A 26,516-nucleotide genomic window follows, 5' to 3' on the forward strand; every position below is an offset into this window, starting at 1 on the left:
CAGACAAGACTAAGAGTCTATAGCCATAATAGCCACTCTGTAAAGTTGTACTTGAGCTACATATCTATTAACTGCATATCTTTATGCCATAAAATTATTCAAGGTTCAAGACTTTTCAAGGACCTGTCGATAACCTGTGAAAGCACTCTACCCTTCAGCATGACATCAACTTGACATTGGTTTGGAAATGAAAGGAAGCACAGGGAGAGACTCTTAAATGAAGACGTCCCACATGTTCACACACAAAGACAAACTGGCAACAAACTGGGAACACTGACACACACACTACAATTTAATAGTTTCAAATGTTCTCTATTGACGCAGAGGGAGACTAGAGGACAACTGCAACTGATGTTGTGCGTGTGTGTGTCTCTGTGTCACACAAAGACCTCTCTGTTTCATCAGCTGACAAATGTCACCAATGATGTCACTACTACCTCAGAGCAATATTTAAAACAGATCATCTAAAATCAGACCACATAAAGAGCACATTCTGCCTCTTTTCCGTAGTGCACACACATGCGCTCGCACACACACACACACACACACACACACACACACACACACACACACACACACACACACACACACACACACACACACACTTTAAGAAACCATGACATCCATGACTGACCAACTCACACAAAAGCACACATTAAGCTTGGATTTTCAGTAACACCAGCATTATTTGGGAGAGATTTGTCAACATATTTAAGTAATCCCCCGGACTCCTAACAGAGTTTCAGTTAAAAGAGTAAAAACAAGAGGATTTATTTTTAGCCAGTCTAACCCTTTTGAAAAACAACACAGTTCATCTGGATCAGATACAGACCCCCTGCTGAAAGGGAGGCTGGCAAGGGACTGACATCTGTACACACATACCACAACACACAAAAACTCAGGAAATGGGAGACAGGCAGAAATGCACACATCCAAGCTGGAAGGCCAATGAAATCAGACAGACAGAGGAATGGTCAGACAGAGAAGTAGACAAGAACATAAAAAAAATACATACAGATATTTACACTGTGTAAAAGCGGTCGTGACCAAGACAGAGTGAACAGAGGAACTGAGAGTGATTGAGATCCATTTAACAACAATATCAAAAAGACACACAGAGGGTGTAAAGGGCCAAAGACGGTGTGTGTCTGCATCTGTTATAGCTATTCTTAACAACAAAACCAGGAATAAACCAATTATATGACACTGGTGTTGGCTTAAGGTAATGATTTACAGGGGAGCAGTGAATGAGACTTCCAAAAAAATAAAAATTGCCAAGTGCTGGCCAAACTGACTTCACTGTGGCAGCAGTAATAAAAGGTTTTATTTTCTTTCGGTCACAAACCTTACATTTTCCCTTTTAAAACATGCCACATTTGGTGTTGACCACAAATGCCAGTATATTTGGAAAACTATGGTTGAACCAGTAGGATTTACAGTGTTTCTAGTCGTATTAAATGGCTAAGAGGCTTTAGTCAGGAATAAAGACCACTGAGCTCAGGAGACTACAAACATCTAAGACAACAACAGCTCTTAAGGAAAGCACTTTGTACATTTTCAAACTGATGCTTCTTTAAATTAAGGCTGGCAGTATTATTATAAAATAATTATGTTACAGTGTTGTTAACAGACATGTTATTTCATGTTTTTAATTATTTTAACAACTGTGTACTACTAACCCTGTATGTATGTGATATGATTACTATCATTGTTGTAAAGCCTGGCTCAGGCTAAACCCTTGGTATCAGATTGTTACATAAACTTGCGCACTGATAGTCGCCCATACACGATCCAACATTTTAGGCTGTATCTGAGGTATTGTCAAAACTGGTATCAGAACAACCCTAGTTGTTAAACATGTAAGGTAGACAAAAATATTATGTTGGAGCTACATTTTTGCTTATGATAGACTTCCACAATGGTTTGCAATCTGCTATCTTCTTGCAGACAGAGATCCCCCTATAACAAGTACAAAAATGGATGACACTTATGGCAACAATGTTGAGGTATAGTTATGTTGTCGCCACACAGCATTACAATATATCAACTGCATCTCTATCAATCCCCAAATAATCATAAAAATGCCTACTCTGGTGATAGAACAGTAATAACTAAAAGGTCAGGACCTGAAAACAGGTCACTGCCTTCTTGCCGTAGGGTCACTCTGTTACATGGACTAGAGTGATGCTGCAATTAGCCCAGATGGTTCAAGGGAAAAAAATGGGAAATTCCAGTAAAATGCTGAAACCCCCTTACTGACAGTAACAAACGTGTACACAACAGGCTCAAACAAAGACATGATGTATTGTTGCTCATGTAATGTTTACAACTTTAAGGTTGTTTACTTGGAAGCTACTAAAAAGCCAAAGGACTTGAACAAATTAGTGCAAGAACAAAAAAGTATTTATTTAAACCGAGAAAACTGAAGTCTCATAGAACACTGGTGCTGTGTCTACAAGTTATTTACTTCCTCGCTTTGTGAATCAAGCCATTAGTGTGTAAGCATTGAGAGCGTGCAGGATGATTGATGGATTATCATCAGTGGAGGCCCAGCACAGTGGAATTAGCCTGTCGTAACCTTTTTAACTAGCCCACTGAGAATACAGCACATGGGTTAAGTAGAGACACACAGATCTGTAAACAGCATGAAATTAGCCCATAAAAATGTGTGTGTACATGTGAATGTAGGTGTCTATGTTACACACATGTTAGTGGGTAAGTCCATCTAACAGTCCTTCCATCCCACTATAGCATTTATCTATGATATGTACATTTATTTATTCATCTATTCTATTAAATCTTATTTCGAGGCATTTTTAAATATCCAAACATCATGCAACAGAAGTACTCTTAAACAAACCTACTGCCAGGCAAAAATAACATAAAGAGGACATACCAGGATAATACAGAAAATCACAGCTATGATGTAAAAAGGTGACAAAGGAATGATGTCTCTGTATTTAACTGTGTCTGTTTTGATACAAAAGGCGAGACACCTGTTGTGTTTCTGTTGGATTTACATTTGAAGAACAAATAGCACTATATGCACACACACATACAAACACCCTACTACACACAAATAAAAGGCAAACCGTGTGAAATTGATAATATTAGAAACACAGAGGGGCTCTGTTTAAGTGGCTGTGCAAAGTGAGGGAGAGTGGACACACACACACACACACACAATAAACCAAATGGCCGGGGGGCAGTTACATTGAATTCACAGTTAAAGCTGAATATTTTATAATCTTTGTGTCTGTATCCTACCCAGTGTTAATAGAGATGATTTCAATGAGAGGGTTCTTCCTGATCTTGGGCAGGTCCAGTCTAGCTCCTCCAAGCCTTCGGCCTCCATCTTTCTTCTGACCCAACAGACGAACTGAGTGGCCTGAAAACGACAAACATAACTTCACTACTCATTCTTTTTCAAACTGAAACATGAACTGCCACTGTCACCTTTTCCTGTAGTTTACTTGCTGCACGTGTGACACTCTAAAATGCAGAGGTTGTGCAGATGTATGCAATACCATGTTAAAACAAGTACATTCAAGTTAACAACAAGTTGCCCTGTTTAAATTGCAAAAAAAAGAAATTACAAATACAACTAGAAGAAGATAGCGATAACAGAACAAAGAGAAGTTCATGGTTTGGAAGGTAGGATCACTTCCTCTTTCTGTAGTCTGTTTCAATGTACACAAACATACAGTGCAAACACACACTCACACACCCAAGTACATTTAGATAAAACCTTTCACCCACAAACACAATACCAAAAAGAAATCCAGCTTCCAAGTGATCCAGCTTTCAAAAAGGTTTATGCACCTCTAAATAGCCAGATAAAAGCCTTCATTAAATGTCTCTCATCTATTCAGTATGATGTTAGTGTGAAAAGGACACAGGAACAGACAGAGAAGCATTTCAGAGCAGACATAATGTTGTTAAGGTTTGGTCAAAGCAAACAGAAATTAATAGGACTAGCTGTGCAGGAAATGGAATAATCGGCCAACCTCTGGCATCGGCTGCATTTTGAATCAATTAAGAATTAATGTGAGTACACAATACAGGTGGAAACTATGAAGGACAAGCAGGAAAAAGAGAATCGTCAAAAGAAAGAGGGCTGTTGCACTCAGATCCTTTACCAAGTGCACACCGTAACAACTCTGAAACTAGCTTGACTTAGTAGATATCACAGTGCGGGCAGAAGCAAATGAAAATACATTGCTGAGTCTAATAGCCAATAGCAAGTGATGTCTAGCCTTCGGTGTGCCGAAATGGGATGCAGTACTCTCCAACCATCTAACAGGCTACCAGCCAGAAGGTGTGCGAGACGGAGGCGCTGAGGGATGGAATTGTCTTCCTGTTTTCATCCACTTTACATGGGTCTCCTGGGAGGGTGGGCTCAGGGCAGGAAGCATGGCTATCAATTGGTAGATAAAAATGACAATCTGCCCCAGAGGAGGACAAAGAGCCAATCGGTGAGGCGTGACTAGTCGTAATATCCCAGTACAAGCAAGGAAATTAGAAAACTTCCCTCGTGGAAAACAGCTGGGACTTAAGGCACGTTCTGCCTTGCTTTGGTCTAGCTAGTAGTCTGTGTGGCCGCCTTTGGTCATGAGACATGGATTCAAAATTCATGCCTGGTCAAATTTTGCTCCATCTCTTGACTGATGGGTCAATGCATCCATCCATTATTACTTCCTTTAACAGCTTCACGGTTCCACCTGTTCCTCAACTGCTGCTTTAATCACTTTATCAGAACATTGAACAATTGCGAGAAAGAGGAACGTTAATGATGATAAAGATGTACACTAGATGGAACAGTGCTTCAAGGCCTAATGTAAAAACTCAGTCAGCTGAATTCCCTCTATAAAAGAATTGGAAACTAGTTGCCTTTTGTTTTAACCTCGATTATACTGATCACTTAATCCAAATAATAACATTAAGTAGTTTTCATTCAACCCTAAATAAACTCACGTGGCATGTAAACCTAGCCTGTTTGCTATGAATAATAATAAAAAAATGATATGATCTATTAAGTACAACACCAATCACACTGGACGTTGAAAATAAAAATATACTTCTACCGATTTTTAAGCTTAAAGTGGCAGGCTGTCACAGAGTAAGCCTAACCAGAATGGCCTGCATGCTGAGCCTCAACAAGACTTTGGAGCTGGGAGTAGTTGTTGGGAGATGTGCAGCTTCCCTGCCTGAAAACAATCAGGCATGTCACTGATTTAGCTTGAGCTCAGGCCTGTTGGTTAAGGATTGCGGGAAATTCTGTTTTGAATTTTTTTTCTCCAGATTGTTGACATTATAAATTTTTTTCTGAGGGTCTTCACTGTGGGAAAATAAAGTTACCAATACCTAATTGCATACACAGACTCCTGACAGACGTCAGGAGGAAGCAATTACCAGTATGATGCTGGATTTCTAGATGTTTTTCCAAATTATGAAATTGTCCATTCTTGTAAAACTTGGAAATTCCCCACATATTCTTTTTTTCCCTGCCCTGAAAACTGCACAGGACCCCTGTCAATGTGACTGCCACCAACGACTCAAGAAATAATCTCACTACCAGCATGGAATCACTCCAGGAGTGTGCCTGAAGCCAAATTCAATTTCAGGGCCTAGGGGACCATGAATGGGAAGCAAGAGATAAAATAGCTAACTCTAGTTGCCGAAGAAAACCGAAGAATGCTGCCCTATTTGTCATCTCAATTACAGAGTTTAGAGAGGCCAACTGCTGTGATGGGAAACCCCGCATAGACACAGACACACACATCACCCGCGACCACATTTTCTAGTTACTGACTGCCCTCCTCCTTTCCCTCCTGCGTTTTTTCCAATCTCTTTCTCTCCTTTGTTCTTTTCTCTCCTTCATAAATACAAACCGACATAAATCCTTCTATCCACTCGTAACGGCCCATTATAACATGCTAGAGAAAAAGAGGGAGGGCAAGCAAGGGTAGATGGATGGAAAGGTGGATGGATGGATGGTTTGGTGATGATAGAAAAAATACATCACAGATGAAAGATGTACAGGATAGCCGGATGGATGGTTGGATCAGAGAGGTAGGGAGCTAAAAGATTGACCTGTTGACCTGTGTCTGATGTCTCGTAAGTGGTGGGTCTTGTTGTGCTCCCTGGTTTGATTGTAAAGCAGCAAGCAGGCGGGGGATGGGAGCACATTGGAATGGAGGGACAAAGGTGGAAGATGAGGAGGACAGGAGAGGTGTAATGCTTGTCATTTATTGTGTTGATATAACAGGTTATTATACATTTACATCAAAAAAGCTGTTTATATTCTTTTCAAATGTCAGTCTAATCAGGTTTTTTTGTTATTATTTAATGCAAACATTTCAAAAGAGCTTGACAATGACAAGCTACTCCACAGGGACTGTATTTGTCACTTGAGATGGGAGGTCGCCTAGTATTAAAAAACATCAAAATACCTTCAGGCGACTTAAACTATATATGAATGCATCTACTTGTGTCTTTGTACCTGCTCTTCTTTCATCTTCTTCCTCTCCAACAGTCGCTTTCTATCATCCCGTCTTTATACTCCTGCTTTATTTTTTCAGCACCAATACATGCAAACAGTTTGTTTACACAGGTGAAATAAGGATCATCAGGTTATATGGCTGCCATATAGCCTCTGATCTGTAGCTAAGTAGATACATTAGCCCATCCAACCTTTTCTGCCCCCTGTTTCTATGTCACACACACACACACTAAATCTAAACCATTTCTGAAAGATAAAAGAATATCAGGTGAAATGGTATCATCCCAGGCTATCATTTCAGTGCAAGGAGATCAATATTAGGAGGCCAATAAAGAAACAAAGTCATCAAAACGGCCCTATAACGAACATGGTATAGCAGTTATTTATTAATGGTGCCAAGATCAGACTAAGTGGAAGTCTGCGCTCCTGTAGGATGGGAAACATGCATAAAACATTTTCTATTGTGTGTGGGCTTCTGTGTACATTTTCTGTATTTAACTACTCAATTAACCAATTGTTCTTGTGTTTTTGTTTGTTGCACATCACTAAGAGACATAAAATCTGGATCTATGCCCTTGCAAAGATGTGTATCCACGGGTGTCATTAATTAATTTTTTATGGATCTGCCAGTGGGCTTGGAATACAAGATAAAAGCTGTGTTTGTTGTTAGCAAGAAAATCAACATCTGGCATGGATAAAACAAATAACTGATTTTAAGACTGAAGCTTGTGACCACCGTAACAACACTACCCACCAAACCACTGACGCTGCACAGCGTCAAGCAGCACAAGACTGGGCAGTAGTTGTAATGTATTAAGACTGTATAAATGTTAAGTTCTGTGTACATACTCAGCAACCCAACCTGAGATAACTAAAAGATAAAAATGTTGTTTACAGCAGGTAGTAACTTGAGCTCTATGTTTGAGATTAGATTAAAAGTAGTCAAAGAAGTGAAGTTGCCTTGTTATGTTCTTTTTAACCCAGGATCCAAATTGAATAGATGGTCTCACACCTTAGGAGCCGAGATCATAAAAGCATACCAGTACTCTTGTAGAAAACAGACCTGCAAGCAATTCTGGTGGTGCACAGAACTGTGTCTATTAGTAGTTCATTGAAGTAAGTATTTTAGTAGCCATTACCAGAGGCAAATCCCGTAGCTTAAAGGTTTATGCCCAGGCCTCCGAGCTGAAATAACAGCTCTCAGTTTATACGAGGTCATAAAGAACTGTAATGATACTGGGGAAATTAGTTTCTATGGAGGGGGTGAAGGAGAGAGGAAACAGGGAGGGCAGAGGGGATGAAACAGGGTAGTGAAAAGGTAGAGGGAGGAGGAAGAAAGGAGGGAAAGAGATCAAAAGATGCTGAGGAACGAGAGGAAGAAGGAAAGGGAAAAAGGGAAAGAATGAGCAAATCATAGAGAAGAAAGGGGGAATGAAAGTCACAGTGTGCGAATGTGAGTGTGTGTATGTGTAGCCAGATGATTTAGAGTTGATGACACATTGTAAAATTAAGCCTCAGTTCAGCTGTCCTTCATTAGAGTGAGGCCTGCAGAGCAAACTAGTCACTCATACACACAGACACACACACACTGTAAACTCAATCTGTTCTTCATTAGAGAACAGCTGGGGGTGTATGACAGCTTGACTGGACACTCTTACGCTGTAAACTCTGCCTGACCTTCATTAAACAGTTAAGTGCGGCAGTTCACTAACAGTTTAAATGGATGACCTAATCACTGCCATGTGAGTCCGTCTCGCTGTCAGTGAGCTTCTCAGACAGAAAAGACTACTTAACAAGCTACACAGACAGCAAGACAGATAGGATCTATAAGCAACGCTGATCACTTTGCTTCTAAATACAAACGGCAATCAAAACCATTTAATGGTTTAACTTACTGAGCAGTGACATCCAAAAAAAGAGTTTTGTATGCACCTTCTTTCAGGAAATTTTCCCTCTTTTAAATCATTAGCAGAAAATCAAGTTACTCTGCTCATAAGACCTGAATTTTCTAATACTATTACACTCTAAAGGGTACCTCATCACTGACGATAATTGCTGTTTTAAATGTTAGTTGTGAAAGAGCTGAGGGAATAATTCAAACAATTATTATTTGATTAGGTGCCCTTTTACAAGAAAGTGATATATTCTTAGTCTTGACAGTCAAGTAATTCTTAGTATTCTGTCAATAACTGGACAAACTACTTTACTGAAAATCATTCATACATGCAGCTATAGCTCAAAAACTTAATTTCCTAGTCCAACAATGAAAGGACTCTCATTCATTCATTAACTGATCAATGCATTGCTGCACATTCACTCGTACAACGAGTGCTTTTGTGTAAGTGTGTGTATGCGTGTGTTAAAATACCTTTAACAGCCTCGTCCACCACTTCCACCACTCGATCAATCTGTTGGACCTGAAATACGGACACACACACGGGAAAAGTTTATTGATGCTGACAAACCAAGTCCATGCAGTCAAACAAACACCTGATATTGACAACCTACACACACACACACACACACACACACACACACACACACACACACACACACACACAGGGGAAATGTGAATATACACAAAGGCAATAAGCAGTACGCACACAGACAAACAAGTACAAACCGATACAATCACACCAAGTTTGCTCTAGCCAGGATTAAGTGATATAGATTTCCTAAATGCCACTCGGTGTCTATGTGGCTGTAACACCAATTAGATTATGTATCGACTGAGACACAGTCTGGCTGTAGGATTTCATGGAAGAGAACCAAGAGGCAGAAACTGAAAGATGGAGAGAGGGAGGCAGACAGATGATCAAACAGGTAAGAATAAACATAATCATGTTATTATCAAGCAAGAGAGACATTCTCCTCATGTCTCCTTTGGAGAAAATCCTACAGATCTGGCAAGGGGGAATTAGGCAAGAAAAAAGACAGAATATTCCACTGAGAACAGGACTGATTTTACAAATCATCCAACCTTCTATTAATCATCTGAAGAGGAAGTGAAGGAGAGTGAATGAGCACAAGAGACAGAGAAGAATGGAGAGAGAGATCAAGTAGCGGGGAAAGAAAAAAAGAATTCCAGACATTATTTCTCCTTTCCTTCCTCCCCGCGTCCCTTCCACCTCTAATTTGCCCACTTTCTCTATTCTCGGAGGTTTGTTCTCGAACACTTTCTGAATGCCTCCAGGCCCATTATCCAGAGTAACCCCTCTTTCAAACACACTCACACCGATGCCTTGTAGGCTGCAGTTATATGCATGTTACACACTGAGATGAAACCTTTTTTCTTCTAATGGCCAGGCAATCTGGGTTCATTCAGAGCATCAGCGGGTGTCCCCTCTCACAGTATGGGACAGGTACTGTTTACATTTTAAAGATGAATTCAGATCTTACTTTTCAGTTCTGATTTATTGAATCCTGCTAATTCACCTAGATTGTTTGAATACGAATAATGATAATAATAATGATAACAATAATGATAATAATAATAATAACAATAATAATAATAATAATAATAATAATAATAATAATAATAATAATAATAATAAAGACAAAACAAACCACAATTTCAGTAGATATAGGTTTCGATAGAAAATAATTTCTCAAAAATTTTTATAAAAAAAAGTTTTTATAAAAAGTTATCAAAGGAAAATACTCTCTCGGCATACACAAGTGGAATGTACATTTACACAGACATTTACTAAATGCATCTTCATCTTTAGAGTGAACACCTGTATTAAGATATGTTTCAACAGCTGGTCTCTCCTGAGTAAACACTTATGGTTGTGAAAAATGTCTGAAAGATGTCTTATGGATAAAGAATTAGAAGGAAATATAAAAGCGAAAAACTTTTCAGTATTTTTGTTCTACAAAACCTATGAAATCACTGCAACCCAGCCTTTCTTTTTTGTGAAACGCAACTTGGTGTAACATAATACACTTACAATAAGCAGTAATGTGAAGCACATATAATTTGTGAGTAATTGGACATTAAAAAAGAACATAAACTGGCCTACAATATTCACTAATGTAACCCATACAAGGCAAACATACGTACTGTATCCTGAGAAGACTGATGTTCGTACCTCTCATGTTTAAAACATTGCTTTCCAACTGTAATCCTCAGATTACCCTGCCAGCACTGTGTACGTACATGTGTGTATTTGTGTGATGTGTCTCACATACAGGATGTGACATGTCTAGTTCAGAGATGGGAAACACTGTAGGCTTGCGTGACTGTCTGTGTACCTTACACACAATACACTGTCATTCAGTTCATAGCTGCTTCAGGAAACACAACAGAAACACACATAAAAGATGACACACGGGTCGATTAAACTGAAAGAATTCAATAGGAAGTACGTTTTGTTTTTTTTTAACTACACCCTTATCTAGCCGTTAGTGCAATCACTACATACAAATTCAGGACTGGTTATTTGCATCTAATTTGCATAACCCACCAACTGTCACTGTCATTGTGTGGCTGATTGTAACTACCAAGGATGCACAAGGGGAGTGTGTGCATACTCATATACCTCTGTCTGAGTTTGCTTGGCTGCTTGTGCATGCGTCCATCAGTGTATGTGTGTGTGTGTGTGTGTGTGTGTGTGTGTGTGTATCGATGCATAATCCAATCTAGTCATGACAATGAAAGGACCGACAGTGGTAAACTTCCCAGATGTTTCTGCCTCCCCCTGAAGGCTATTACATGTACAAACCTGTTTATCTGAATGTAATTATATTATACATACACACCACTTGATTTAAATGTAATTATATTACATGGTGGCATGTTTACTTAAATGGAATTGCATTATTTATGGTAACGGACATTTAATGAAACATTTGAGACGTCGCCCCACCCATTATTTTAAAGACAGTTTCAGTAATTGACATTGGGTACCGGACTGTTTCATTTATCCCCATTTTCAACGAGGCAGTTTTTACATAAGCAAATTAATTCAGCATTAGTAGAAATTGAGATCAAGGTTTTTTGTGGTGAATCAGAAGACAAAGCTTGGTTCTCTGTGAGCAGGGAGTAAACAAAAGAATGCATGCATATATGATACTTCTAAATGTATGTTTTTATTATTTAGCACCACTCAACATGAAATAAAGACATATTTGTTTTACACATTGCTAAACTAAAAGGGAATGTTTTAACAACTTCACATTGTTTATTTATGTTGGGGTGTCTGAGGTTATTTTGTGTATATAATTACTATATTACTGTTAAGACTCAACAAGTCCCTTCAGCTTTGATATGTACATATTGGACTTAGTGGCTGGAGATGATTTTGCAGGGTGCTGGAGAGTACCAACATAAAAAGAAAATCACTAATGCTCTAACACTCTAATTACAAACATCATTAATGTTTTAATGAAGAATGCTCATTTAGCTGCTAAGTTGTGGTAACCTTGACACACCTTTTTATTTTCCTTGTGTGATTACTAAGGTGAAACAGACAGGAAATTGAGTAATTGTTTTATATAACATAACGATGTAAACAGAGTTTCCCCTTTTAGCTGCAACACATGTTGTGTATGTGTGTGTGTTCGCTCTCTGTGTCATCTTTAACCTTCTGTTCTCTCAATTCACTGCCTGAATTATACATACAACTAAAGTGACTGACTGTCCAATGCTACCTTTAAATAAAAGGTGATAAAAAGCCAGTTTATGGCAAGAGCCCAAAGCCATGAGGTCTTCACATTATTCACAGGATCCCTTTTCTAAGGGGAGGTCCGATGTGTGGAGAAGAACAGACATAGGAACTGATAATACTGTATACAGGTGGCTTACAAAAGTATTCAACTCCCTTAGAAGTTATCAGATTTGTCTGAAGTACAAATGATGCATTGAGATTTATTTCTGTGTGATACTTTTTTTAAAAGACTGGCCCTAAAATAAACTACTTTTAAGCAACATTGGTTTAATGTTATAAAATATTTTGTAAGAAAAACAAATTGCTATAGTGTATTGGAAACTCATGCTCTGGGCACTCCAAGTTTACACGGATGAGAAATATTGCAGATACACTTGGCTTACAATTAGACTCTTAATAATCAAGGAAGCACAGTTGGATACATAGTGAAGAAATTAAAGCTGCACCATACCACCCCAACACTGAGCAAGGAGGGAAGCCACCATCAATCGACTCTGCAGTAGCTACAGAGCATTACAGAACTGAGTGAAGGTGCACTAGTCAACCATATCTAGAACATTGGATAAAACTGATCTGTATGAGAAGGTCGTGAGAAAGAAGCCATTAATCATGAAAAACTGCATCACAGCACCTCTGGAGTTAGCTGGAAGCATGAGAATGACCCAGCTAAGATGTGGGACAAGGTTTTGTGGTCAGATGAAACCAAGATTGATCTCTGGGCAAAATCTAATGCTCAAACCTAATACTGCCCATGCCTCAACAAACACCATCCGCAGCATGGTGTTGGAAACATCATGCTGTGGGGATGCTTTTCTTCAGCAGGGCCTGGGTATCTTCTTAGAATTGAAGGAAGACAAACAGGGAAATACTGCAAGGAAATTTGAATTTTGGAAGAAAGTTCACCTTTCAGTTGGACATGGAGCGGCTGAACAACAGAGAGGTAAATGCTCTATGACAGCCCAGTCCAGATCTGAATACAATCAAGAAACTGTGGCGCTGTCAGAAAATTGTCCTCCCCAGAAGTGTGATCCAACTGACGTGATCAACCTGGAGCAAATCTACCAGGAAGATTGGGGAAAAATCCCTCCCAAACAGTGTGTGAAGCTGGTAGATACTTAACCCAAAAGACTCAAAGCTATTAGTACAGCAAAACCTGGGTTTACCAAGTACTAATGTGCCAGGGTTGATTACAGCATTTTTCAGCTTTTTATTTTCCAGCTCACAAATAAATTTTGGCTTTAAAAATTAATGTTAGAGCGTTTTGGTTTGCAATAAAAATACTGAATGGACAAATATGTTTGGACATCACTTGAAATCCAAACAAATCTGACAACTTTTAAGGGAACCATTTGCAAATGGAAGGCAGGACCGTCATGTACCAAGAAAAAGACTGATGGAAAATTGAGGATGAAGGATATTGGGATTTTTCTGATTATTTTACCTTTAGTGTGTTGTGCTGACACAAACCCACATGTAGTGCACAGGTAAGTGTCTAAGGGAATAGCATCGTATCAAACTGAGAACAACAACATTTAAGCTGACTAAGAAGTTCAGAGGAGTTTTGATGTGTTGAAAACACTGGTTGGTGGCAACATATTGTATAATGAAAGCATGTGATCATTGACAACATTGTTGTTAATTAAGTCTTGTTAAGACTTAATTCTGAGTTGTCTTTAAAATATTGTCCTTGTGAAGCACTGGGGTTAGTGATTTGAGTTATTTTTTGGCGTCTAAACTCTCATCTGAGCTTCCTTTCTTACTTTTCAACTATGTCAGACTCTTTCTCCTTCTCCTCCTTCTCTCCTCTATCCCAGATACTTTTCTCCATCCTTCCATCACATAGTCTTCCACCTTTTCTACTTTCCACCATGTTCATCTTAGCAGTCTTGGTCTCCTCTCCTGGGGAGGTCTATTGATCCACCAGCAGCAGGGAGGCCAGTATAGATCAGACACAGCAGGTTGGCAGCCAGGTGAATGACAGGTCAAACCATCTGTTTGTGTGTGTGTGTGTGTGTGTGTGTGTGTGTGTCTGTGTGTCTGTGTGTCTGTCTGTCTGTCTGTGAACCTATATTATTCAGATTATTCCTTAAATTATACACACATACCCCAATGATGCTGAGTCCTTTGAGGTAATCCATCCGTGGCTGGGCCTGGGGAACACAACCTGCTACTACCACCTTTTTCTGCTGGTCCTGGGCTTTTCTGTACAACAAATGCAAGTAAAAGAGATAAGAGGGGAGATTAACATTAGTACATTAATAAATAACAGCAATTTTTGCACCAGTTCAACAATCCAAGGCAAAACTATTTAATTTAACCAAGCAAAAAACATGATGACCAACAGAGAGCCGGCAACACACTGTCTCACTGTTGTCTCAAAACTTAAGATCAGCATTAATGGTTCTGTACAGGCCACTTTATGACTAATGCATCACAGACCTCCACTTGAAACTATGCGTGTTCATGAAAAATGGAAAGTTCACGAAAAAATTTGAAAGAGGACATATTCCAATTGCAATATTCAATGACAGAAAAGAAGGATCTTCCATAATGGAACTTCTGAGGTAAACACTTGAAGGGTACTTCAAAATCTGTTTTCCTGAGCCATTAATGAAGATATACTGGCTTGATGGGACTGAACAGCACTCATATTGCTTTTAATGACAGAGCCTTTATGCATCCTGTATCAAATGTAAAAACACCTAAAAAACAACACTCATCAGGAGACACTGAATGTATTTGCTATCATCTGTATTAAGAGGAAATTAATAACAAAATATCACTCTTAAGTGTTCTTTTCACAGATTCATAAGGGATAGGGCCAGTTGGTTGCACATCAAGTAGCAGATACTACAGTATGTCAGTAATGGTCCATGTAACAAAGTGACACCATGGTATTGTGTCTGTGAAATTTTCCAATACAAGGACTTTTTTTGTTTGTTTTCCCTGGCAGCATGTAACTGAATCATTCCTGAAATGTCCACGAGAGAATTGAGAAGAATTTACTCAAGGTAATTCCCATGGTGTAAACTTGGTTTGTTATGTCAGATATATGAAAGTTATGACAGGACTTTTTCAACTTTTTGATAAAAATGAAAATCATTCTAATTTTGTTATGGTGTAGAACAAAGATGAACTGTGCAGTGATCCTATGTCTACTTCATATAAATGTTTGTCTTCCACACCATGTCTTATAAAATCATTTGTGGTAGCTCTGATCAACCAATGCCAGTAAACCATCAGTCCAAACCTCTCTAGGATTCAATAAATTGAATTGTGTTAGTTTGAATGACTGAAAGTCAAGGTGATGGGCAACTATGTTTGGCATCCTCACTTTTTAAAGGGTGTAGTATGGAGAAGCTGTCTGCAATTCCAACTCCAATCATCATAAAACAGACATATTAATTAGGAACTATAACTATGAATGTTTTGGGGGGGGGGGGGGGGTATGTTAACTAATGTTCTTATTTTAATTAGTTCTGAGTCATAATTTAACTGTAACATGTATACATATATGTACACACACATATATACCTGTGTGTATACACACACACACATACACATATAAATATATATGTGTGTGTGTAATATATATAAGGGCTGTCAAAGTTAATGCCACAACAACGCGTTAACGCAAATTCCTCTTAACGGCGTTAATAGTTTTTGCCGCGCAGTTAACACACACACGTTATGACCCTCGGCCCACTCTGTAGTTTGGAAAATCAGGAACTGATGCAGCAGTAACGTTGTGGATGGCAGCAGAAACAAACCTCCTTGAGCAAAAATTTATAAAGAAAAGGGTCTTTTGAATGGCAAGTTCAGCTTCAAAGCCCTGCCAAGTTATTTGCATTCACTAGCGATGTGAACTGAGTTACCACCAGAGTACGTCAAGTCTCAAATACCACTTGCTGGATGAGCACTGACAGTCTGCAAAAAGTTCAGAATCTAGGGAAGAGCTGATTGTTGTGTGAGCCTGAGAGCAGGAGTACAGGTCAGTAGCAAGGTGATCTCAGCCACTATATGCTCAAGCACAGAGTCCCATGTTAGCACTGCATCACCCTATGCGCATCCTTCTGGCTCTGTAACCCCCTTGCAGTTGGACAAAATGATACATACATTAAGTCTAATTAGTAATATGGGTTTTGCGAAATGATCTGCTATACTGCACATAGTGCAATTAATACATACTGTCTCAATCTTTGTACAATACATAATATGGATCCGTAATGAAAAAGCATATCTTATTTGATTGAAGAATATGTGAAACATGATAGAAGACATAAAAAACATGAAATGTATGACATTGGTCTTCTGACAACTGATGACAAAAACATAACTGAGTCAAAACTGGGGTGGTCACTGGCAAGAAGAGAGTAAATATTGATAAGGTACTTTACAATGACTTATTCTCACAAATGAAAAGTAGCACTACGAATCCCATTTTCAAGATAATTTGAATTAAAAAGGGCTGGACAGATAGCAAAACAGTGTGGCAAACCACACGGAAAGTGTGTGTATGTGTTCAACTGTGTGTGCGCCTGTGTGCATGTGGATCTTTGTGAGTCTTTATGTCACCTCCGGTTAGTGACAGTGAGATTTGAGACACTCGGTCTGTCTGACAAAAGCTTTTGGAAAAGCTGCCCAGACTCCGGCATGAATCTTTAATAATGAAGCCTCTTGACAGCTGGAGCAAGAGAGGGAGGGAGGAATGGGGGGGAGGCATGCAAGTGAGGGAGGACTCGTGGGTGGAGGAGAGAGGAGGAGCAATGAAACTGGATGCAAACTGTCAGTTGTGTTTTAATTCAGACTATGTTTGTATTCTTCAGCAAAACAAAGAGGAAGTGGTGGAGGTAGAGGGGTGTGTGAGTGAGGAGAGAGAGAGAGAGAGAGAGAGAGAGAAAGAAAGGTGAAGGTAGACAACTCAATTCAAAGTCAGCTTACACTGTCATGTGAATGAGGAAGGTAGGGATAGATGAAAGCTAAAGTTGGTGAGAGAAGAGTGGAAAAATGACGGGAGGGGACATAAAGGCAGAAATGAAGTTGTTTTTTTAATCATTATTTTGACTATTCAGAGCTGTTTGTATTATTCAGGGTTATTTTAGTGATTCTTCTCATCTTCACTTCTCAATCTAACTCTTTATCGGCATACAAGTGTTGAGCAAGTAAAAACAAATTACTTAAGATGCCAAAAAAAAGATGAAACATGAAGAAAGAAGAAAGCATGTTGGATAGGATGCCTCACAGCAAACTGTTTTAACAGCACATTCAGACAAACTGCACTACTATTGATCTTTAGAAATGCACATTTTCACTGTGCATGTAAATTCACTGGTTTTATCCACTGACCTTTTGCCTTTATTATTGAAGGTAACAAATATTATCCGTACCACTGTTACTGTATTTTCCAGTGTAAACAGACCTTGAAAACAGGCTGATGCAGGGAGGGATGTAGCAGAAGAATATAATGATGCTTGTAAATAAAAGGTGGATGGACATTAACTTTGAAGACTGGGTGAGGTGAGACACAGGAAAACAAAAAAAGGGATACTGTCTGCTTGGAGTAGCTTGTTCTTCCTACACGGCTCTTCATGAAGGACTCACACTGGCATCACCACACACACACACACACACACACAGTAGGGGTGCGTCTGCATAATTCACACCGTCTCCTGCCAAAATGCACCAAACGTTCCTTTAATGCGCTACTCGCTCCCCGCCCACAGACTCGGAGCCATAGCTGACACAGAGAGTAAGCAGACAGCGCCTGAGCCGTCGCCTCGGCGCCCCAGGGGGAACAGGCCAATCACGTCGCACACAGTTCGTGGATGGGATGAGATGGAATGGGATTATGCGATGCGGTTGCCGTGGTGATACTTTTGAGCCCAACCGAGCGCTCACTGCCAGTGACCCGGACCAGAGCAGATGCCCCCCGAGACCAGACTACGTGGTGTGTGTATGTGTGTGCACGCGCATGTGGGTTTGTGCGCACACATGTTTCCTTGGCTTCCTTGGCACCTCGCCCTAAATCTCTACGGCCCCCTGTCAACTCTGTGTTACTGCTCTCCATAGCCTCAAGACCACACACACACACATGCACCCACACACAGGGTCCGAACACCCACGTGCAGTGAACATACTGTACATACACATACCAATGGTCACGGACAGCAATAGCAAAAGCCGACAGTAGTCTATGCATACATGTATGACCTCTGTAGTATGTATGTATGGTAGGGAGGGCTGTGCTGTACATACTGCTTTTTAACAGCTGAGTGGACACAGTGAATCAGTCAAATTAGACCGGACTAAATGTCCAACTGAATTGATCAGGTTGACTTGGAGAAGCCCCTTGCTGCAAATATGACATTAAAATAACTCTAGGCATTAAGATGTACCACACTGCGTGACCTATATAAGGGCCACTTCAACTTTCTCACCACAAAACTTGAAGTGATAGAGAAGCACTTCCATTGCAGATTGTGGCTCATATAGTAACATTTACATGACTGCAACTAAAATGTAGTGACATCACTCTATATATGAGCCACTATGCTCATGTTCTCACATTCTGCCACAAAAAATAAAGAACTTTTAACATTAAGTGGTGTTTTTTGTAACAAGTTGGTGTATTTACATTTTGAATTATCTAGTTATGTTCATTGTAATGATGTTACCAGTGCAAGAGAAACATATCTAATTTGTCCTTTTAATTTGAGTAGAAGTGAGGGCAAACATTTAAGGTACAAAGACCTTGAACCTCATCTAATTTTTCTGCCTGTTTTTGAGGAGAAACAACCAAAGCCAAAAAGACCAGCAGATGTGAGCTCTGTGTGTGTGTGTGTGTGTGTGTGTGTGTGTGTGTGTGTGTGTGTGTGTGTGTGTGTCCTCTCAATGACTCTTCCTGCTGCTAAACACCCTCAGCTCCTTACAGATAGCTACATAGGGGGGAAGAGGATGAGCTCATTACACACACACACAAACACACACACAGAGTCAGCCATATGCTCCTTAACAAACGTGTTGCTTAAAGGATGAGGTCATACTGGTAAAGAGTACTGAGGAAAGGTTGTGTAACTGAGATGTACATATCTGCATTGTGATTAGCTCTTTGTGCTTCTTAACACAATGACCTATTTCTATGAACTGTCCTGTTAGGAAAAAGTGTTTAAATACCAACTACTGTCTTTATTCAGCCTATTTCAATTGGCCATTTTTTGTTCTACAGCAAAAAAGAGTGAATTGCAATTTAATCTAGCATAACTGATTTATTTTCATTACATCCCCACTTCCCCTGTCCTTGCTCCTCCGCTCCTTTCCTCCCTCATCCTCTCATCTGCACTCCGACAGTTTTCTGGCTGAGTTGACAGCGAGCCAGCCAATCAGCACACTCCTGACCTCTCTGCATTAGCATAAGCAGCAAGGGGCAAGGTTAAGTACCCATCAAGCCTCAGTAATTAAGATGTGAGCTGGTGTGTGCATGAGTGTGTGTGAGTGTGATAAAGCAAGTGAGAGAGACAGACCAAATGTATTTAATCTTCCACTTCACATATTTTTTTCACTTCCAAAAACTTGTACAACAATGCTGTCTCGGGATTGTCACTGTCCCAATTTAAATTCCACATTGGCTATTGCAGTATGTTACATTATTTTAACTTACTTACTTTTGATCTACAGAGGGGACTATACTGTATGTATGTTTATTTGTTTAATGTTTTATTCATTTTTCCATATTTATTTTGCTGTGTGTTTTTTCCTCACAGCAGGCTATGTACAGTATCTCCATCACTGACTGACAGCCTGGACTGAATGAATTTGGAGAAAACACACTTTGTTACTCTGACGGGGAATGCAGCCTCTCCTCTGTGAATAAATGTACTGGCAAACTTTGCTAAAAGAACTGTCAAAATACAAACAGTATAAATAAAACAGCAGCTAACTCCGGGCCTATGGGATCTGACTTAACTCAAACTCAACTAAATGAAAGCTGTTAATGCACTAGACCAGGGGCCTCTAGGAGATGGAGCTGTGAGAGAGGAGGAAGAGGGAGAAACGTGTGAGTGATTGACAGGAAACTGTCAAAAGAACATCTTTATAGACGCGTAAAAAAGAGAGGAGGGAGGAAATGACACAGGTGAGTGTAAAACAGGAAACAGCGGATGTTTAGAGGAGATAAAAGGCAGGAAAACATGGTAGATGAAGCAGAGGGAGAGTCAGTTGAGTGTCAAAATCCAATCGATCCCACTATATGTTAACGGTCAGTTTTAACAGTATCCTTCTAATGTGCTGCGAGTATTATTATCTAATACAGTTCAGTTCTCCAGCACCATACAGCTACAGAGTAAAGACCAACACTCTTCATAACTCTGTTCTGTGGTCTAACAACCACTTTAGTGTAGCTAACTGATAATTCCAGTGTCTCTAACTGAATATGTACAGTACATATATCAGTAGCTGGCTTTTAATGATAAATCCTGTCTAAGATTAAGCTAGTTTGGATAAGGAAATTGTTGAAAATATTAACTGACGTTGTCTTTGCAAAAAATCCTGTTATTTTGATGTTACTGCTACTTTATTCTTTTTTTTTTTTAAATTTAGTGTTTCAGTTTTGGGGTAATTAAGCACAGTTCAAATTCTATTTAAAAGGTGCAGCAAGTGATTCTAGAGAAAGTTGATTGTTGAGTTTTTCCAAGATTGTCCTGACGCTATGGGTTGATGATGCACAGCATAAGAAGTCTCTGTCAATAGTTTTTAAGCTCAATTAACAGATAATATTTGACTGGAATTTGTCCTATTTGTCCGGGACATTGAAATCTTCTACGAAACCTGAACCGAGAACAAAAACAGAAACCCTAAAAATATTATAATAAAAACTGAATGCTAGCTTTACCGATTCAATCACACAACAATTCCCCAAGTTATTGTTAATTTTGGAGAAAAAAAAAGGTAAAAGTATTGTCATTTTTCAAACAGGGGTAAACAAGGGGAGTCAGACACTACAATCGGGTGTATAATGGGAAAATAATGTGATTAGAGAAATAAATACTAAAACCTGAAACTCCTTGAAGTGCATTACTATTAATGCTTAATATATTACTTTTTTACCCAAGCCTATGGGGTGTCAATGGACAAAAACACCCAAGTTGTCGAAATGCATCCACCTATATACTGTTTTCTATTCATATGGGACAGTGCATCAACATTGATATTTTAAAACAACAATATAACTATGTTGGCAACAACTATAAAAATACTTTGCACCTGTGTGAAAAAGGTTTGTATAAAGAACATACAACATAACAAAAAGTCAAAATATACATTTGAAAAGAAGGGGCAGATGAATATGTCAGGAGGGGAAGGAGAAACAAAGGAGTGTTGAGTAGAGAAAAGTAAAAGTAAGGAAAAAACACTGCCAGAAAGAACATCTTCATCACCAAGTGAGGAGAGGAAGGATGACAAGAGGATTCAAAAAGAAATGAAGGGGGGTGGTGGGCTCAGAGGTTGTGAAGGAGGATTGTGATTGAGGGATGAGAGAGGGGTTTGAGAGGTAAAGCTCCAGAATTCTCTGGGATCTCTTCCTTTCTCTAACAAACATACATGACACGCACGCACGCACACACACACACACACACGCACACACACACACACACACACGTGCACACACACTCAACTGCCCATAAAGAGACACTGAATGGGAAAAAAAATGAAACTGAAGAAAATAAATCAGAGGGGAAAAATGTAAGAAAATAGAAAAGGCAAGAAAATGGGGGTACAAGTTAATCAATACAAGATGATTACAGGACAGCAGGTCTATATAAGTGAGTTGTGGTAGGTGATGTACAATATAGATGTAGGCAGCCTAAGCACCTAAGACAAGTTGCAAAGGCCTGATTGAAAACAAGGTTTTGAAAGGCAATCTACATTTTTAAAGGCTTTGATATCAGCAGAAGGATCGAGATTAATCTGGTTTACCACAACCATAATCACTCCCCGTACCACTTGGAAAAATAACCATAAAGGAGGGGGGAAAAACTTGACCTGCTTTCAGTTTTTCACATTTACTACCAACTTGGTTAATAAAGGCATTCATATTAGAGCTGTGTTTTACAAGATATAGGCAATCTGTTGACCAATCAATACACATATAACATGGCTAGTTTATGGCTAGTTCACATGGCCTCCGGGTATATCAGAGATAGGATGCAGCCCTATTGTCAACATGGGCCTAGTAAAGGCGAGTAAGAGGAAATGCAAGGCTTTCAGATTATGGCCTTTTAAAAAAAAAAATGCCTCACACACCTGCCCAGTGCTGTGAAATGGATGACATCTGTCTTGTAAAAAATGAGCTGAACGTGTGATAAATATTGCATTACTGAAAATGAGTTGTATTCGCTGCTTGAATGGTTCATAATTTAGAAAATGCTAATAAAAAAACAGGAGCACTGGCAAAGGCCCACACAAACATTCAGAAACATAATGTGCAGGGAATTGCATCAGAGACGAGCACTTGACTGAACCACAAAGATGGGAAGCCAAAAGCTGAATCCTGGGAAGAGCCCCATGAGCCCCATTTCTAATGCAAAGTCCCACTTTCTATAGGAAAGGCTGTTATGGGACAATGATAGGGGAGCAACCCCTCAGCATGAGGCTGTTGCGGAGAGAACTGCTGGATTAAGACTTAAGGATGGGAAAACAAACACACAAACAAACATATGGAACTAAATGCTCACTGTCAAGCTGCTACCAGAGAGTTAAAGGGCCCACAAATTATTTTTCAAAATGGAAACATGTATTTATTAAAAATGTAAATAGGAAGTCGCTATGTTAGCAAATATGAGGAGGATGGAACAAAAGTGCTCAGTGTTCCAGTGGTGATAAGTCTTATGAGTAGACTGATGTACATAATAGGGGGTTTTTGTTGCAAACAAGCCAACTAAATGAGGATACTTGAGTCATCTATTTAACATAAACTGATAAACACACACAGAGATGGTGTCTGGAACAATGACAGTTGTGTGTTAATGTGGCAGTTTTAGCCTCAGACTAAACAGGTCAGGTCACAGGGCGCACACAGGCATTTATCATTCAGAGCCACAGTCACTCCCCACGAGGCCTTTTGCCTCTGGTTGAATCAATCTGAAAACACAAAAGCATGTGAGTGGGCATACATACATTTTTCTGGCTGCATGTATACATGATCGCATGTGTATGTATAGCTGTGTGTATATGTGTGCGTGTGCAGTGCATACGTTGCTGTGCATGCGTACAATTATTTTGATCTCGAAGTGAAGACAAGGGGGAAATCCTTGCTAGGCTGACAGAGGTGAAAGGACATTCTTGGTTGAATGAATGCACACAAAATTAGTCCAAGCATAAACAATCATGATTGGTTTCAAGGTCATAAATTATTACAAGCAAGGGTTTGGAAAAGTGGAACGGCACATGCTCAGTGACCTGGAATGCATCAACAATCTTTGCAAATCAACATTCTTTACTTCCAGCCAACACAAAGATAAGATAATTATATTGTTCCAGTAAGTAAGGATTACAACACAGTATCCAATCTTAACCTGTAAAATTGACGACTTCTCTGAAAAACTCCCTAAAATCATGTTTTAGTAATCTTTGTTGATGCTCCACTGTTTAGTTATGAAAAAAAACTGAAAGAAAAATAGTAAGATTAAGATGGATATTGTGTTCATACATAAAGGCTTCCATTTTGGAATACATAAAGGGGACACAGGGATTTTTTTAATGTAAATTAATGTCCGCAGATCTGCACGTCCACTTCATTTGGAGATACTGTAACCACTCCTTATTGCATCTAGAGGCAATTACAGCAGCTCTGAGCAATGTCACATGGTTGCAATGTGATGTTGCTAAAGTGAGAGTGTTTCTATAGAGCAATTTTGAGGACACACATGAGAAGTAAGTGTACTACTACGTATATATGCATTGACAACTGTCTACAAACCCCACAGATCCATGCTTTGCTTTAGCTGTGGCGTAGTGTGGCGTGGTAACATTAACTTCCAATGTGAATTCACAACAGGAAGCACCAGCACTGGCCCATGACACTATGGCTTGGTCTCATAGCAGCTCGGGTTACTCGGGTTAATTCACTGGCCAAACGTTTGGATAGGGGAATGACAAAACATAGTTTCTAAGTGATTTGCTATTTTTAATCTTCAAGTTGTGTTGTAGCTCCTGCATAGCGTAGGAATTAAGACAGTTTGGGGTTTAGCTTCACTCCAATATTTCTGTTCTTCTCTCTCCTTTGATCCATTCATTATTCCTTAAGAAATTAATGAAAATGAATCAACCAACCGGCCTTCATGGGGGTTGCTAGGCCTAGGTGACCCCAGGTGTGAATGGCTGTTAAGATGTCTGGGGAGGGAACTCAGTACTGCATTGTAGGTGGGTGATAAGTAAAGTCGTAGGCCACCTCTTCTGTTCAAAGACAGTCGTTCCAGTTTGACATAGATGGATTCAATGATTTTTCTCCTTCAGATGTAAGTGGACAGCAGAGTCTTGACCTGAGGAGTTGGCCCATCTCTGTTGTGCCATTCGTTTATGGAGAGGTTGTTTTGTCTCCCCAATGTACAGATCTGTGCAGTCCTGGCTGGACAAGGATGGACAAGTTTCTGCCTCAGACAGCGTTTAAAAGCCTGCAACTCCCCTCCAGTTAGTTAGAACTGAAGAAGCCTCTTGGATGAGAGGTGAAACATCGTCAAGAAACTGAAACACTTCTAGTTGCCTGCAATACAGCACTTAGAAAATATCTTGCAATGTTTAAGAAAGTAAGAAAAAAATCCTCGATCCCTTTATCTGGATCCGCACCAAGGTTAATGGGGTCTATTCAGGACAGAGACCAATCCTCAAAACAAGTTTCGTGGAAAACATAACCTACTTGGCAGAGGTAAAAAAAAAAAAAAAACACAAAAAACTAAAGATGATACATTTTAATTCTAAATTTCAAAATGTATTGACATGTGTATGTTTGCATATATTTTGTGCATCGATGTATGCATTTCCTGAGTGTGTCTACATTTGTTCCTTTGAACTTGCATGCATTTGGTGTTGCATACATCTATTTTTCACATCTGTTTATGCAAATTGGTGCACTGTGAGTTATTTACATTATGTGAGCATGCATGAGAAAGCAGATATGGGAGTGCATGAACAGTACACGCATTAGGGGACTTTGTAGACTATGGGAGTCTCATTATAGAGCTAAAAAGTCTAAGCATCTATTCAGCCTGTTAATTTCCCTGGCTGATATCTCCTCTCCTGTGCAGCTTGAAGTGGATCCACGGTGGCTCATCAGTCCCTCTAAAAGGCCTCCTCATTTAACCACAGCATATTATTTATTCTAAATAACATTCCTTTAAAAGCCAAGGATGCATCATGCACAAAGCCAACTGTCTGAATAAATTGCTATGCAGGACTCCTTACTTGGTAAAAATTAATTTATGGAATGTTTAAAAAAGCGATTTTTTCCCCTCCACACGCTCTCTTCTCGTCTGAGTCGACACCAATTAAAAGGAAGGTTCAAGGCAAGGTTCATTACCATTAGAAAGGAAAAGAGAGGAAGGGAGGTGAATTGTTGGAAGAAAAAGGCTCAACAGAATGAGGAGGTGATTTTTAAAATACATTTGGCTTGTTAGAGGGGTGGTGAATATTTTTCTAGTTGGAAATGAATAGAGCTGCCTCAGCCTCTTTTGTTGAACCGCATTTGTTACATCTCTCTCCTTCTCACACTTTCAATCAGTAAAGATCAGTGCAATAAAGTTCCAGGTTCTGTGGTCTACAACACACATAAAATGTTTTAATACATCTGTCACATTAATGACACTTTTATATGTTAGATCAAAATGAACCCGAGTTTTTATTTGAAGACTGACCATCCTGTTTCTCTCAAAGCCACATTAGGATGCATATTAAAATGTACTAATGGCAGATAAAATATCATTCAAGGCTGGAAAATTTGTAGAAATACCTTCTTTAACATCTACCCCTTCAGAACCAGCAAGGAGGGGATACAATTTAAGATGCATTTCAAATGAGCATTTTAATCAGAAAAAACGGACAGCTTTTAAAGCAAATGTTTAAGACTTTGAATAACTAATTTTAGAAAAAAATAGATACTGTACCCCTATGTGGACATCTGTGTACTGCTCAAAATTTGTGAACGTGCGCAGACTGCACATGTGCTACAACAGTTAACTGGATGCAGGTTCCGTGCACTGTATGTACTATATTCCCCATTCTTTTTCCTATTCTTGTTAAGGAGTTACACAGGGTTTTCTAAATGTTAAGTTTCACAGTGACTTTGAATAAACATTAAG

General features: G+C 39.3%; 1 protein-coding gene across 1 annotated transcript in view; it reads right to left on the minus strand.

The window, feature by feature from the left end:
* cdkal1 (CDK5 regulatory subunit associated protein 1-like 1) overlaps positions 1-26,516 on the minus strand; it is a 239,293-nt gene that overhangs the window by 153,070 nt on the left and 59,707 nt on the right. The window contains exons 5-7 of the mRNA XM_073485828.1: positions 14,277-14,373; positions 8,871-8,919; positions 3,268-3,388 (exon numbers count right to left, since the gene is read on the minus strand). Of these exons, the coding sequence (XP_073341929.1) occupies positions 3,268-3,388; positions 8,871-8,919; positions 14,277-14,373 (267 nt within the window). The remainder of the gene's footprint in view (positions 1-3,267; positions 3,389-8,870; positions 8,920-14,276; positions 14,374-26,516) is intronic.

The sequence above is a fragment of the Pagrus major genome, chromosome 17 (assembly GCF_040436345.1).
Source record: "Pagrus major chromosome 17, Pma_NU_1.0".
NCBI lineage: Eukaryota > Metazoa > Chordata > Actinopteri > Spariformes > Sparidae > Pagrus > Pagrus major.